Raw genomic sequence first — 16,260 nt, forward strand, 5'->3', positions numbered from 1 at the left:
TCGCTCGTGGTTCAAAGATAGAATCCTGAGCGTAGCGAGGGTTTCAAGGCACGAAACGCAAAACAACTATGCTTCCGAGCGAATCACACAACTTTTCACGTCACTATAGCGACGCAAAGGGTTGTTGAAAGAAAAACAGTTAAATTATAACAAATCAGTTTTATTCATTCATACATCAAAAATAATTTATTAAACAAAATTAGTTATCGTTGTCAATTTATTGTCAACAATAATAAGAAAATATACCAACGAATATGAGAATTTGGCATTTTACTAATCTGGCATTCTGCAATCTGGCGTTCTGCACAGGTGGCATTTTGCGTTTCTGGCATAAAGCGTCAAAACGCAAAGCTCATATTATTATATATTGTTACTCTACCGTTGGCAGTACAACACCACAACGATGAGGTCGTTATCTCCTGCCTGTCGTTGTACCTAAAACATCACTGCAACAGGATATTTAATATAAATTCACATTTATTATATTTTTTCCTTATGTTTCTGTCGTGGTTCATTATTTAATTTCTAACTACCACTTACAATGGTTGCCAAATTGTGGCTTTTTTTGTTAATGTTAAAATGCTCTGCTTTTGTAGCATGGACTATGTGTAGCGATCACAAAACTTGTGGCGATTGCATTAAGGATTCTTTACAATGCCAGTGGTGTGCAATGGTAAGCTTAAACACAATGTTTTATTATTCGCTTTCATTATTATTTCAAGGTAGTAGTAATACAAATATAGTGTGAAACCCTAAACCAATACTAACAAATTAATTATGAACTATATAAACATTCTAATTCATTTATTTTTTAAATTTAAATTTACAATGTTAATGCATGTTAGATAGCATTTGGAAAAGAAGTTATAAAAGTCATATTGAAGTTCACTGTGTGATGATGCGACCTCCTCCATTGTCATTCCACCCTTTCATCACCATTTCTCTGGTTCATTCATTCTTTCATTTCATTCATTATGGGTCATTCTGACTTTATTTCGTTCTGACTCTGCTTTATTTGCTTAATCTCTGAAGCGAGCACTCTTGCTCGTCTTCACCGCTAATTTTATCCGTTTACCAGTTTCCATTTCAAATCATGTGCGTATTTAATACCACTAAAATCTAATCATATTTGTAAATATGGCCCTTTTGAGGTAAGTCTACTGTCTCACAATTTATAGTATTTAAGTAGGGAGTGTTTTGTTAAATATTGTAGGTACCTGTTTTATTTATACCATTTTTTTTTCTTACAGTCATTTCTTTTACCTTTATCGTATACAATAAATTTATGTGACCGAGCAATCTATTTTATTGCTCCGTATTGACGGTTTACAACCTTTTCAACTGTATAAGATGATGACTAAACATGATCGTCAATTCAAAATTAAAGTGTCTCTTGAAGTCATTGTATTAAGGTTGTTTTATCGACTGCTTAACAACACTTTTATGAGCAGGCAGAGATAATATTTATAAAACTCTGAACCAAGAAGTTCTGTCATGTAACGACTCTGAACCCTTATTCGCAACTTTCGGAATCAAGACAGTCCAAGCGCCCATTCTCTGCACAAAAACATATCAAAAGAAAAGGCAGCTTCTGAGAACAGAGGACTGGCAGCTATCCAAAGTATACAAAAGCTATCTGCTAATATTTTGGACAGTCTACCCCGTGTTTCATCTGTTTTATTGAAACACGGAAATGGTTGAAATACAATAAACTTGATTTATCCCCTAATTTGCTACACTTAGAGGTGGAATATTTTCTTCAAATTTAAATGCGACCAATACTGAGGTACCCTCTTTTCAACAAAAAGGAATCATCAATATTCACAAGTAATCGCGTAACATACACACAAAAAAAATACAATCGAATTGAGAACCCTCCTCCTCCTTTGTTTAAAGTCCTTTTTCCTTGTTTCTTAGAGCATCATTTCGAAACGCACCAACTAGGAAAATGTTTAAAAATACATATAGTATCACTACCTACCACTTATTATGTTGTTAACTCGTATGACCAAAATGGAGCTTAACATTTGTATTTATTTTCCTTATAAAGGTTAAATAGGACATAGATTTGTATAACATAAACATTATTGTATTTTTCAGGATGATTACAATGCTACTAATAGATGTATAGCAGCCAATGAAACTTTCAACAAATGCGATTTGTTTGAAAACCCTCAAAGTGAACAAACAGTATCTTTAAACAACAATTACAGCTCTGGTAGTAACTCCACGGAGACAAATGTTACCATAACACAAATAAGACCTCAGAGTTACTCCATTAAACTACGTCCAGGACAAAGCGTAGATTTCAAAATAAACTTCAAAAGCGCTACGGATTATCCTGCCGATTTATACTTCCTCGTTGATTCTTCGTCATCGATGAAGCTAATTCATAAAGCGATTATTGATGCCAGCAAAGAAATCTACGAGAAAATGCGAAGCAAGACCAAAAACGTTTACATAGGATTGGGATCGTTCATTGACAAGAATACATTACCTTTTATAACGAAGTAAGTTATTTATGTCTCTAGAGATATTTTATGGTACTGAAGAGTTTTTACATAAAGTCACTTTTTCAAACAGCAAACTGGAAACTACGTGAATAACATGCTACGATTTTTGACAGGGAATTTTGACAATTTGTATATTTTTAAGTGAGTACGTCAATGCTAGGTTTTAGTACAGATAATGCTCATGCTCAAGTTTATACACTTCTCACAGTGTCTACAATTTTATCTTGAAACTGAAGTGTTCAGTGGGTTGGTTGACATAGTAACATTTTGATTTTATTTTTAGGTAGATATATACAAAGTAGTTATATAGAACAAACCTATACTACGATCATCGTTACGTATTAATTTTCTTTTGTTTTTTCGCAGGATTGATAAAGACAATCCAATTTCATCATACCGACACCTCTTAAGTTTAACTACAGATTACAAAGAATTTCAGACAGCGGTTACTAATATGAGTATTAGCAAAAATGTTCGCGATGATGGGTTCACTTCAGGTGGTTTTGATGCTCTTGCCCAGGCAATGGTTTGCACCGACGAAATTGGATGGAGAAAAGATTCAACAAAAATAATAATATACATGTCTGATGCACTATTTAGTATTGCTGGAGACGGGAAAGCAGCAGGCATCACGCAGCCCTACGATGGCAAATGTTACACCAAAAATGGTACATATACAAAAGAACTAGAAATGGACTTTCCTTCCATAGGAATTATTCGCAAATTAGCAGCAGATTCTGACATGACAATCATATTTATTGTCGATGCGGCTAATGACATTCAAGAAAAATACATACAGCTGACAAAACCTATTAAGAGATCTAAACATAAGTATTTTCAAAAGTTCCTTTTGGGTGGTGCACCAACAGCCCAATTTGAAGGCACAATAGAAAACACTTTGTCGGATATTTACGAGGTAACTTATTTTCAGCTGATTCTGATCATAACTTAATTACTACGTAAAATAATAAACATAAAGCGCTAATAGGAAAAAAATATTTTTGAAATGTTTTATGACCCACTTCAAATCTGCGTTTATTTCCAGAACATAACACGTACTTTAAAACTTAAAGACCATATGACGGCGACAGACAGAAAGTTTATAGAGATTAAATACAATCCAGATTGCACCAGCAAACGATCTGACAACGATCCTTACTTAAAAAGCTACTGTACAGTGTTACATGATAAAGAAAATACGCTAACTGGAACTATTTCTCTTTCAAAATATTATAAAGAGGATCGAATATCCGTCGACATCGCAATTGAAGGCATTAATGAAAGGTTAACATTGGATGTTCAAGTTATCAATTGTGATTGTGCAAAACGACCGGAAGCCAAATCTAAATATTGTTATGGAAATGGGACTAAAACATGTGGAACATGCCACTGCGACCCAGATCGGTAATATGCACTGCTCCTTTTTATTCTTATTTAAGAGCTCCTATAAGTGAAGTAATTTCCAACCACATAAACAATTATTTATCAAATTATAGTATAAATACCATAATTAATTGGAAATGAAATCAGAAATTATCAGTTTACAACTACAAATAAAAAATTATAGGTTTTATTTAAATTTTTGATGGCAGTTTTTTACTTTTAAGTATGACATCATAAGAGTATATACAAAGGTTACGCATATTCACTATTTAGTGGTACTTATTTTAACATTAAACTGGAAATATGAATTTATATCGCATGTGCTAATTACATGCAATAACGACCAGAAAATAAATGGCTCTATGCGTGTTTGCTTTTTACGATATTTTAGTTCGAGTTGTATTATCTATGGAAAGATTTAAAAAAACTCGCCATTTGCCAAATCCATAATTTGTTGTGTTCACTCTGTGGCTAAAACGCTCACCGCGAAAAGCCAAGAGAAAATAAGAAAATAGAAAGAAATAAGAAAAAAAAATTGTTGTGTTGTGAACCCATTGACTTACAATTATATGGACGTCGGGTCCGCGATAAAAAGTGTCCGCACTTGTAAGGCGCTAAAATCGTATACAGAGCGCGACACTCCGCTTTAGTCTTCATTTGTTCTACGGACAGCGCGATACTGCGATGACATAACAATTTAAATTTCGAATAGGTTGACTTGGGACATTTTTTTCGTGGTTTTTGTATTAGACCCGTCGTCCATTTATTTGTAAATCAATGTGTGAACCATATCTAAATTGTATTTATTTCCTCGCAAATGTGATGAAAAATATTGTATGTATCACGGACGGTAAAAAAATACAATACTCGAGTTCTAATACACCCTCGTAATAGTTTCTTATTACCGTCTTTAATACACAATATACTATTACTCCATATCAACATACCAACCAAGTAAAAAAACCATAAACTAAATAATAATTAAAAATTAATCTTAAAATCTTTTTCCGCCTATTACATAATCTTTTCAATTAATTTACAATCAGAAGCATTGACTATCAGAAGCTATTTTTTTCATTTGATTTAAAAATGAAAAGTAATGGCTACTTTACAACACTTCCAAATCGATTAAATTCGTCCAGTGTACACCAAATGCAAAATGCTCTTATAGAATTTCCACGACAGCCTAAATACGAAGATTGCCGAGAAATAGTAAAATAACACTTGCACTACAATAATGTAATCGCAAATTTTCGTAAAACTCAAATGGCTCTCTGGTTTAAATTTCACTGCACAGTACTTATACACTTGCAATACATGATAAATTCAAATCAATTCAAATCATTATTTCTTACATAATGTCCATATAGTGTTAGTAACAAAATACTTACAAACTATGTTAATATGAATTCTCTAAACATTGACGTGTACCTGTTAATATAACATCGGCCCATTGTTTCTATCGGCCACTGTACGAAGAAGGCCATTGCTACCCGCTTCCTCAAAGTGGCACTAAAGCCGTGCCTCGGTAAACACTTCCGAAGCGCTACAGTAGCACGGCAACCCCAACGGCATTCCGAGAGCGTCATTATACTGGACCAATAGGACGCAATACGCTTTCTGTGTATAATTGACCCATAAGCTGCACGTGTAAAAAGATTGGCAAAATGCTTTAAAAAGCGTGAGCTTTACGTTTCTAGTACAACATACAGGCCAGCATGTTGCACTGCCAACGCTCGACGCTCCCTCTCAATGTCCATGTCGTCAAATAGACTCTCCGTCACCCAGTGCCCTAGGTACTTAAAATGCGAAACCCTATGTAGTGGCACACCGCATAGGGTTAGCACAACCTGCCTCAAAAATTAAAAACTCGCTTTTATTTACATTGTACCTAAGGCCATGAGTTTTAGCATACTCCTCGCCAATGCTCAGCAGACTTCTTAAAGCACTGATAGATTTAGACTTAGAGCCTTAATAGTTTGACTTAACGCCCTCAAGCAGAAGCCATGGGTTCGCATTCGGGCTGGCACCTTTGAGTTTTTCGAAATTTATGTAGGAAATTTAATTAGAAATTTTCCATGAGCTTATCGATGATGAAACTTGTGTACGTAGAAGAAAGTTCACAACCCTCAGAAAACGTGTGAAGCCCCCAACCCGCATCGGACCTGCATGGAGGATTATGGCCTTAACCCTTGCCTAAGAGGATACCCTTACCCAGCAGTGGAACGTATAAATAGGTTGATGATGATGGTGATAATGATCACGGCGAGAATTCTAATAGCTATTTCTTAAAAATATGCCAATACAACATTTTTGAATGCCGTAAAGATTTTGTATAACTTTTTCTACTTTTTTTGTTTCATTTCTTCGTGTAATAATTTTACAAAATTGAAATCAAGAGCGTCTTTATTTCACATTTCATATAAAATCATCGCATTCAACAATTCAAGTCATTAAACACTATGCTACTCATTTGTAAGTGCGACGAGGACGGCTTCAAAAAGGTGGAAAAGAAAAGAAGTACACGAAAATCTATGACGATATGCGATAAAGCATTCACGCAACAAAGTCACAGACCGAGAACAGAGAAAATTATCTTCACCATTATGTAACTCTAATATATTTTTGCAGATATGGTTCAAAATGCGAGTGCATGAAGAACAACAATACTCTTGACGACAACGCGGGCTGCAAAAGTCCAGGATCTGATTTGCTGTGCAGCGGACGCGGCATCTGCTCCTGTGGAATCTGTGAAAAATGCTCCCAAGGGTAAGACCTTCCTTTATTTCGTTATTTAATAATATTTGTTTATATTCTATCACAATAAATTATTTCAAACTAACAGAACAGAGCTTAAATAACAGAGACGAAGCCTACACTAGGAGTTGAACAATTTCTGTACTTAAAATTGTAATTAGGGAGTCGTTTAAAAACTTAATAAAAATAAGTTTTATAATTTATAATCTATCTGAAACCGTTTTGCATTTGATTTCAAACACGATTATCTGCGGAATCAAAGCTTTTACAAGTAGATACATATACGCATGAAGTATAGCTTGCGAAATGCGGTAATATCAAAATGCGTGTGGTTTAATACAGTTCTAATGTAAATAAATAAATAGGATTTTAATCATCAAATACACATAGGTATATAAAGAAAATCACATTTATTTATTTAACATTTGTAACTTAACAAACAAAAGTCCAAATCCCTACAAAAACAGAAACAACGAAAAAAAAGAAACAGTAATGATACATGTGCTACAATAAATAAATCACAATAAATATGCGCTGCTCTGATTTCTATTAATAATATATTGATGAAATAGGCGAAGATTCAGAATAGTGCTGTTTTTGAATCATAGCCTGTGTTCTCTGTCGGAACATGATTACTTACTAAAATTCTGACCAAAATTTCTGCAACGAAAACAATCATCGTTAATCTATTTAAATGTAACAATTTATCAGTTGTGTCCCATCCGAAAAGCACGTTCAATTTAAAATATACTTACATGCAACGTAGTGCGGTTCAAAATGCAGTTTTTTTTTTTTTCATAGCATGAAAGATGAGAAACGTGAGATGTATCTAAGATTCAATTCTAGCAAATTTTTTTGGAAACATTCCAATTTGAAGAAATCATTTATAAAAAAAAACGTTATTTACTCGTTTTTCAAAAATCTGTCCTCGAAAGCGGAAGTCGAATGTGTTGCTTTATTTAACGACCTCAAACCCTGTGACAGAGAACGGGTATTTTCCTTCCTAACTGACACATACGGACTTTAGACCTTCCTGATAAACACCATGCTTACGCACCTAAAATGTTCAAATTGTATCAATGCAATTTTTTTTATGATACAAAGTGGCAGGGCGAACATGACATGCCTAGTGGTAAACAACACGCCTGTTTACAGCAATTGCCACTCAGAGTTCGAAATTGCAGAGCTCTGAGGGGCACTGCCCTGTGCCCTTCACCCTGACACATAACTTACATGTGCCTGTAATTACACCAGCACCCCTACCCTTCAAAACCGGAACGCAGTAATGCTCACATTGCTATGCTTCATCACATTATTATGCTTGGCGACAGAAATAGGTAAGGTGGCAGTACTTCCCTGGACGAACTCTTTCACATGGAGCCCTACTGCTGTACTCTTTTACTGTTACAATTACATTTTATATTATCTATTTATTTAGTTTTAAGCCGTAAGAGCAGAAAAAACTCTTATTATTCTATTCGCAAAAATCAATCTTCAAAAGGGCAAGTCGAATGCGTTAATTGTAGAGCTATTTATATTTAACATCTAAAATTAACTACATGCTCACTCATCGAAAATATACTTTTCACTTCACTAGCTCTTTCTTTTTCATTAGAAATCTGCACGCAAAAATGTATTTTCCACGCTTGCGTCGAAAAAGTTTTTGAAGTTCGAATTTGACGATGGACTGTGGTGCTTTTTCTTTCGATGAAAAAACAACTTGACAAGTTCAACTACGCAATATGTCGTACACGTCGTATATTATTTACCTACACAATATAATCCGTTGGCATATTTTATTCTAATTATTGTTGACATTAAATTGACTACAAGAACTAATTTTGTTTATTAAATTACTGTAATTCGTCGAAGATCTAAACTGATTTGTTATAGTTCAACTGTTTTTCTTTCAGCTGCCATTTTCCTCGCTATAGTGAGGTCAAAAGTTGTGTGTTTCGCTCGACAACAAAGTTGTTTTGCGTCTCGTGTATTGAAACCCTCGCTACGCTCAGGATTCTATTTTTGATCTTTCAATCTTATAATCCTTCGCTTGTTTGAATACAGGCACTCGCGTCAAATATCAACTTTGCGGCCTTGCAAAACAAATAACTATTAACTATCAAATTAACTATCGAAATATAACAAATCGATGACTAATTTTAACAGAAAATTTCAATATTCGATTTTCGAATTTCAGGGAAATATTATTATAACCTATTTAATCACACACGTAAACACTTTCATGTAGACTTTCATTCCAGGAATCTTTGTCTCAAAAAAGTCGAGTCACCACAATTTTTAGCATTTTCCAGACTCACACAGACACTTAATTAAAAAGTGTTAAAAATGTACTAAACCAACAACCAACCAGAATAAATTCTGGTTACTTGGCAACACTGTAGAGTGGAGCCTAAGCCAGATTCACATTTTGTCTGACGTGACGCATCAGTACGGTATCGTTTATATCATACAATGACAGCATTACAGTAAATTACCAAGGCACTGGGATGGGAAATAAATAAATAAATAACTGACAAAACTACTTCAGTGACCGAACGATTACCATACTGGTCTGCCACGCAAAGGTCCCGGGTTCGATTCCCAGGTCGGGAGAAATACTTGTATGGTCTACATTTATTTCACTCCTGAGTTTAGGTGTAATTTGTTGTTGTCTATGTGTGTGCAGCAGGGTTTCCTTAGTACTTGGCTATGTTGAACAATTAGTAATTCACAGAAGTCAGACGCTCATCCATTCTCTCACAAAACCTTAAACATTCATGAATTATCACACACAACCACCCATCTAATTGCAAAAACATCGCACTGTGGTGCACGGACACGCGGTGATTTAGTGTGAGACACAATGCGCACCCCGGCTGGCACTGTCAGCAGATTATGAAAGTAAAAGAAAGAAAGAAACGTTTATTCAGCAGTAACACTTATTTAAAAGAAATTAAAGATTACAATTACAAGCTGAAATGGATCCAATTCAGCATATGTAACAGCTCGACTACTGTAACGGTGGTTTTCAGTTGGACCCAACGCGTGGCCGTAGGTTAAATTTATTTAGCGGAGGGGACGTACAGGGACAACATTTGCCCCGACAATTCTGGTCATCTCGTTTAAACATCTCGGATGCAATCGATTGTATTGTATGTGTAGGTTCAACGGTAAATTCTGCCACTGCAGCGATCTCAGCTGTACCCACAAGTGCTACGAGCGCGGCGTGTGTGACTGCGGCAAGTGCAAGGACTGTCAAGGCTCCTGGACAGGGGACGACTGCAACTGCTCCAAGCTTCCTTGCCAAATGATTAACGGAAAAGTGTGTTTTCTCTAAAAATTTGCTGTTATTTTCATATAAATTATGAATGCTCTTTGGAGAAATGAGAAACATCGAGTTGTTACTTTTTCGCGATTGGTACTTAAAGGAAATGAAACTATATTACCGAACCTAAATCGCGTATATTTATTTGTTTTTTTTTTTTTAAACAAACCCACGTTTCGGGCCCTTTACAGAACTCATGGTAACAGCTGATTGAGGTGGTAAATTCATCAACCACTTATGTCTAATTCAAATTCAAATAATTTATTTCGGAATATTAATTACATCCATATACAAAATTATTATAAAATTATAAAGCGCACACATACAATTACATTAACAAAATACTGACACAAACAATTAAATAAAATGAAATCGAAATAAAATCAATTAAATTAAATACAAATGACATGAAGTGAAGAGAAACAACTAAAATTAAAATAACAAAAACAAGAGTCAATTAAATAATATAATCATGCACTATGCTTTCTTACATGTAAGTTCGATGGTTCGTCCAGTGGTTTTGAATGGGGCAGTCCAAACTTTTTCCCACAATGGCAAGGATGCTGTTGCAGCCCTCTGCGCGCCTCTGTGAACATACCTGATGCGCTACAGTGCCGCGGCAGTCCCATCAACATCCTAAACGCATTATTATACTGAACCCTCGAAGTGTTTAGAGTCACACTATACTTCACCCAAAGGCTACACGTGTAGAAGGTTTGACAAAAGCTTTAAAAAGCGTTAATTTGACCATTATACTACAACGTGTAAACGTCCGGACAAGCACGTTACCGCAAAGGTTCTCCGCTCTCTTTCAATGTCCACCAGATTGGACTGATCATCATTCACCCAGTGACCCATTTATTTAAATTTGAATACTCTCACAAGGTCACAGCCATAGGAGACCGGCGGTACAACGCCCTATACTAGACCCCGCGGCTTAAACACTAGAAGCTCACTTTTTTTAGCTAATGATAATAATATAATCCACCTTAGTATCTTATAAAGATTAATCCAATTTTCGCTACAAACGTTTTACTAAATATTTTTATTTTATTTTAACAATATGAATTTTTAACTAAATTAAATTTACTATTAAATTTATTAATAATAACGATATTTACAAATAAATTAAAACATATTAATTAGGACTACAATCTTATTATGTCTGCTTGGGATTTTTCGTCTGAGGAAATAATTAATCCAAAACTGGCAGTAGGTACGGAGAAACCATCTTTTTTTTAAAGTAATAAATTGGATGAAAAAACAAATAAACATAATATAAATACGAAAAAAAGTTTCATTTCTTAATATAATAATTAGACGAACTTGAGTAACCAATCACAGTGAATAAATTGATTAGGCATTTAGTATTTTCGATGCTGTCTAAATAGGATCCATCCGCAGTGATAGCGTTGGATTTCTTAATAATTCGAACTACTGAGGCTTAAAAAAGGAATAGGAGTAATGTTTTTCATTTAATTTTCAGGAATGTAATGGCCGCGGTAAATGTAAATGCGCTGAATGTGAGTGTGAACCAATTGACTCATTATGGGATGCCCGCCGCTCGCAAAACAAAAATAATTGCAAAATACACGAATGTGCCGACTGCCACCAGAAACAATGCCAACTGCTCACTCCATGCGCTGTATGTCAATACGATAACATTAAATATAACAGAAATAAACACTGCGCATCTTGTTTTACGAGTATAATCGTTCATAAGACCCCAAAAGTGAACAACACAATGACTTGTCAAGATGTTCCTCTAGAAAACGATATAGGATGCTACACCGAATTCCAGTATCGATACAGCGACGATATTTACCAAATAGATTTGTTTGTTAACGATAAACATAATTGTCTACAAAGTTATTATAGTAAGTTTCTTAGAAGAAATAATTATAGATAGCATTAGTTCCAATGCATTAGTGAAGATGGCGCTACTAGTAATTCGCTAACCAAAACTTGGTTCAAGTGCTACCTAAAACTGATAGGGCGCAGATGGGGCGCAGGTTCAAATCCGTCTATTTTTAGTTATTTATTAATATGTTTTTTTTTACTTTCATTAAATACGTACTTTTTTGTAATGTTAATTGAATAGAAAAATCTTCATAATTTAGATTTTATTTTTATTTTTCAGTGTACGGTGGCATAATGCTTGTGACCATGTTAGTGATAGGTATTTTAACGCTAATCGCATGGAAAGTATTGACGGACGCCAGGGACCGGCGTGAATATGAAAGATTCTTGGAGGAACACAGGGGTGACACGAGTGGACCATGTCAAAATCCTATTTACGAACCAGCTAGTACAACATTCCGCAACCCTGCCTTCAGGAAGAAATCTGTGGACTTCGACTAAATTTACAGTTGTAGGCATTCTCATGTCGATGGTTGTACGTAACATTACATTGAAAAATAAATTGTGTTTTGTTTTTTAGTTGCAGTAAGTAAGATTACTATTATCCCGCCCGTTTGTAAAAGTATAATATTATTTCGTAAAAATACACACGCACATATTATGTACTATGTAGTTTCGAACTTACATCATTATTATGATAACGTAAAAACAATACTTAGTAAGTCAATATATATTTAAAAGCAGTATTTTTCTTAGTCAAGGTATGATACTCGTACAATAGGTACTCAAACTTATCAGCGTGAATTGCTAGACATTCATATTTTATACGAAAATTAAAAATGGTCTTAAACGCGCAAGCAAAGTTTTCTCTTCATGTGTGCTAAAAATAGTATAAACTTTACTTTGTCTATGAAGAGTACGCGTGTACTCAGAAAATTACCTAGTTGTTATGGTGTACAGAGACCCATAAGTAAACTATAAATTGTAGCGCCACTTCTAACGACGATTGTTACTCGACTGTAAGCCTACACCTTGTGAACAATGGCAAGAATTTACATGAATAAGTATTTCGTTTACTGATGGCGAAAAGTGTACCGAACGCAGAAACGACGAACACTCTGATTCAGTCATTAATTCAAGAAAAGATGTATAGAACATAATGTAGTTAACTCAACAGCCATAAACGTGGTACATTACAATCTGTAAGCAGGAAAATACATTCAGCGGCGCCTTTTTGTACCCTTAAAACAACTATATAGCTTACATATCAATTGTTTATCTACAACAATAATAAGGGTCGTATTCTAGAACTCTACTCAATGCTCAAGTCAGGATTTGAGTATGATTCAAAGCACTAGAAATCATACTCAAATCATTGCCATTAGGGTCGTATTTCCAGCGCTTGAAATCATACTCAAGTCTGGTCAAATCCTGACTTGAGTATTGCAGTGAGCACTGAAAATCATACTCAAGTCTTTGACATTAGGGTCGTATTTCCAGTGCTTGAAATCATACTCAAGCATGCTCAAATCCTGACTTGAGCATTGAGTACAGTTCTAGAATACGACCCTTAAACTCCTATGAGTTCATTAGTCCTTATATGAAGCATTGTAAAGCACCGAGAGAACTTAAAATCTCCCAACAACACTCCATTCCACTTCTATTTCTTTAACCTCCTGTGTAATAAATGTTAGCAATTAAACTTTATCGAAAAATGTATCGGTTTATTTTACAGAAGGCGTTTACCTTTAATTTTTATTTTATTATCGTATTTCATAATTTACTTTTATTTTTTAGATTTAAAGATGCTAATATACTTCGAGTTATATATGTTCTCAACATAAATAATGTATAATTTAAATACTATATCGATTAAGGTAAGTTAAAAACTGTTAGTATGGAAATTGGTAAGTAACTTCGTAACAATTATGATGAAACGATTTATTACTGCGAAAATAAATGTCAGTCATTATTTTTCACCATAATAAAATACATAGTCCATTCTTTAACACAAAAGCCAACAAAAACTAGAAAATGAACTGCGATGTTGCCGTTTCCTATGTAAATACAAACAACAAATAAAAAATATTACTATCATACAATTTTTACAGGTCCACTAAAGCAAAAATAAACACCAATTTAACAAAAATATATATATTCTAAGAGAAAATAAGCAATGTCCTAAAACGCGCAAGCAAAGTTTTCCCTTCATGTTGTATAAATACACACAGCGATATTTAATACACGGAGAGTCCGTTTCTACTCAGTAAAGCAGTGGTCGCGGGGTAGAGCTGTGCTAATTCCACCCCGCACTCGTGAAACCATACAGCCTGACAGAGCTATGGTGGATCTCTCAGACGTCTAAGTACGTCATCGTCGTACCAAGCAAAAGGGTTTACATTCCCGCTTCAATCGCCCAAGCGCGAAGTCAAATTGAGCATATATTGTCTATAGCATTCAAGCCGTAACAAGAATTAGAGGATCATCCTCAACCCCACTGTAGTAGAACCCATTGACTCTCTTTTGTTTATTTTTGTTGTCGACTTTTATCCGTTACCTGAGTGGTCCCCCAGGGAATGAATATTGACATAATAATCTAATTTTTATTTTTTATATTATAAAGATTATAAAGCGTAATAAAACGTCAAATAACAAGACATTATTATTTCGATAACTTAAATTTGCTGATAAGAAATACCTTTATAGTATTATTATTCTAAGGTATGATTATGATATGTGTATGATTGATACTGTGTATGTGATATTTATTACTATTTATTTTTGTGCTCGTGTTGTTATTTATTTTGTATCCACCAGCAAATTAAAAAAGCTAATTATTGTGCACAAGTTTTATTTAATACTTATATATTTATGAAAATAGAGCGAGATTATGCAATCACCGTATTTTTATAGAGTTAAATGAAATTATTCTTTTTATTTATTTATTATTATTACTTTATTGAGTGTGTAATAATTGAACATTCATTTTATTTATCATTATAATATAAAAAATCTCTAAAAGTGTCTCGTTGTCTCACCTAATTTCCAGTGAATTTCTATAGTACCTACCTGAAGAGCGCGATGATGTTGATGACTCAGACGTGTATAACGTCTGATAGTCACGGAGGTCGGCCAGTCAGCGCCGAGACGTGAACGCGGTCGCGCGTATCAAATTTTCAAATAATAGAACACGTTCCGCGAACGCTACCAACGAATATAATTTAAAATTTTAGAACAGCAGCACTCAAACTTGAAAAAATTGCCAGTGTTAAATTTTTCTGTGTAAAAAATATACGTTTTTATAAACTATGGCGAATATGTTTCATGCAGTGTTAGTGCTACTATCATTTCAGTATGTGTATGCAAGGGACTGCGATCCTGATGCCATCGCGTACATCAGGAATTGTGACGAATGCATCAGATGCGGATACAAGTGGTGCGAACAGCCGCAACCTTTTGTAAGAATTTTATTTATTACTTTTAATTACCATTACCTTTTATTTCAGACAACATACTTCTCTGAAGAACACATGCTACTCGTACCTATGTAGTGAAAAAGCTACCTAAATATTATGTGCTGTGATAAAATTATGTTGTAATTTGTTCTGCTGTAAAATAAGATTCTAATTACGTTACTTAGTTTCTTAATAACTAACGATCACATGATGAAACCTGGAATCTTTTTTGTCATACGTTTTTACATTCACTTTGTAAACAAAAGTAAGACTGTATGTACTTGTAATAATATTAACAAACAACTTTAACCAAAAAAAAAATATTTATATTTCCGATGCCCGTATAGGGAATCAGTTTTCTTTTAAATGAGTAGCCAGGCGACAAATTAATTAATGCTGTAATTTAATGATTATTTGTTGCAAATTAAAAATTACATTGACAACTCTGAACAATATGCATTTGCTCAAAACGGCATCACAGAACCTGAAGCCGTAAAAACCATTAATAACAAAAGTGAGCGCTAAATAAGCTAATGTGCCGCGCTATCATAATAGTCGGCTTTATTGCTTAGTAGCAACTTCTTTTGAACAATGTCTGAGATAGAAAATTAGGAGATGTAATAGGGGAGCAACCACACTGCAGCAATTACACGATTTAATTCCGCCTTCCCCTTTCCATCATCGGGGAACTAGGCGTAAGCTTGGGTCCCACCCTATGTTGTGGATATTCCAAATATTCGCACGAATGGCTATGAAGTGGAATTCAGTGCCTGCAGACTTGTTCCTTGAACGTTATAACTTGGGCCTTTTGAAGGCGACAGTGAATAGGACTTATTTAGGTGTGCATGCTCTGTCGTTGACCTCATCGACTTTCCATCAGGTGAGATGGAGGTCAAATGCGCACTTACATTTTACAAAAAATAAACAAATATTTTTTATATTATATTTTATTTTTTATCTGGACAAA

General features: G+C 34.5%; 2 protein-coding genes across 3 annotated transcripts in view; both read left to right on the forward strand.

Annotated features, from left to right (window-relative positions):
* Nucleotides 1–544: 544 nt before the first annotated feature.
* On the forward strand, nt 545–12,588 carry LOC113235500 (integrin beta pat-3-like). Of its 2 annotated transcripts, none has more exons than XM_026471220.1 (8): nt 545–673; nt 2,101–2,510; nt 2,880–3,429; nt 3,559–3,917; nt 6,528–6,665; nt 9,816–9,975; nt 11,465–11,855; nt 12,119–12,588. In XM_026471220.1, the coding sequence occupies exons 1-8, from the start codon at nt 572–574 to the stop codon at nt 12,337–12,339; spliced, it is 2,331 nt and encodes a 776-aa protein (XP_026327005.1). In that variant the 5' UTR covers nt 545–571; the 3' UTR covers nt 12,340–12,588. The 2 variants fall into 2 exon arrangements, with proteins under 2 accessions (XP_026327005.1, XP_026327015.1); XM_026471230.1 differs by having other exon boundaries at nt 11,465–11,623; nt 12,119–12,279.
* A 2,558-nt stretch (nt 12,589–15,146) lies between these two features.
* Nucleotides 15,147–16,260, forward strand: part of LOC113233136 (integrin beta-6-like) — a 71,140-nt gene continuing 70,026 nt past the window's right edge. Inside the window, exon 1 of the mRNA XM_026468140.1 lies at nt 15,147–15,296. Coding sequence (XP_026323925.1) covers nt 15,147–15,296 — 150 coding nt within the window. The remainder of the gene's footprint in view (nt 15,297–16,260) is intronic.

Source organism: Hyposmocoma kahamanoa, unplaced genomic scaffold (assembly GCF_003589595.1).
Source record: "Hyposmocoma kahamanoa isolate Upper Pololo Valley unplaced genomic scaffold, ASM358959v1 102, whole genome shotgun sequence".
NCBI lineage: Eukaryota > Metazoa > Arthropoda > Insecta > Lepidoptera > Cosmopterigidae > Hyposmocoma > Hyposmocoma kahamanoa.

Excerpts from the sequence above, each read along its gene's own strand:
- LOC113235500 (XM_026471220.1), top strand. The coding sequence starts at position 572 with ATGTTAAAATGCTCTGCTTTTGTAGCATGGACTATGTGTAGCGATCAC. Across the intron at positions 3,430-3,558 it reads CTTTGTCGGATATTTACGAG|AACATAACACGTACTTTAAA; the intron begins GTAACTTATTTT and ends GTTTATTTCCAG. Across the intron at positions 6,666-9,815 it reads TGTGAAAAATGCTCCCAAGG|GTTCAACGGTAAATTCTGCC; the intron begins GTAAGACCTTCC and ends TTGTATGTGTAG.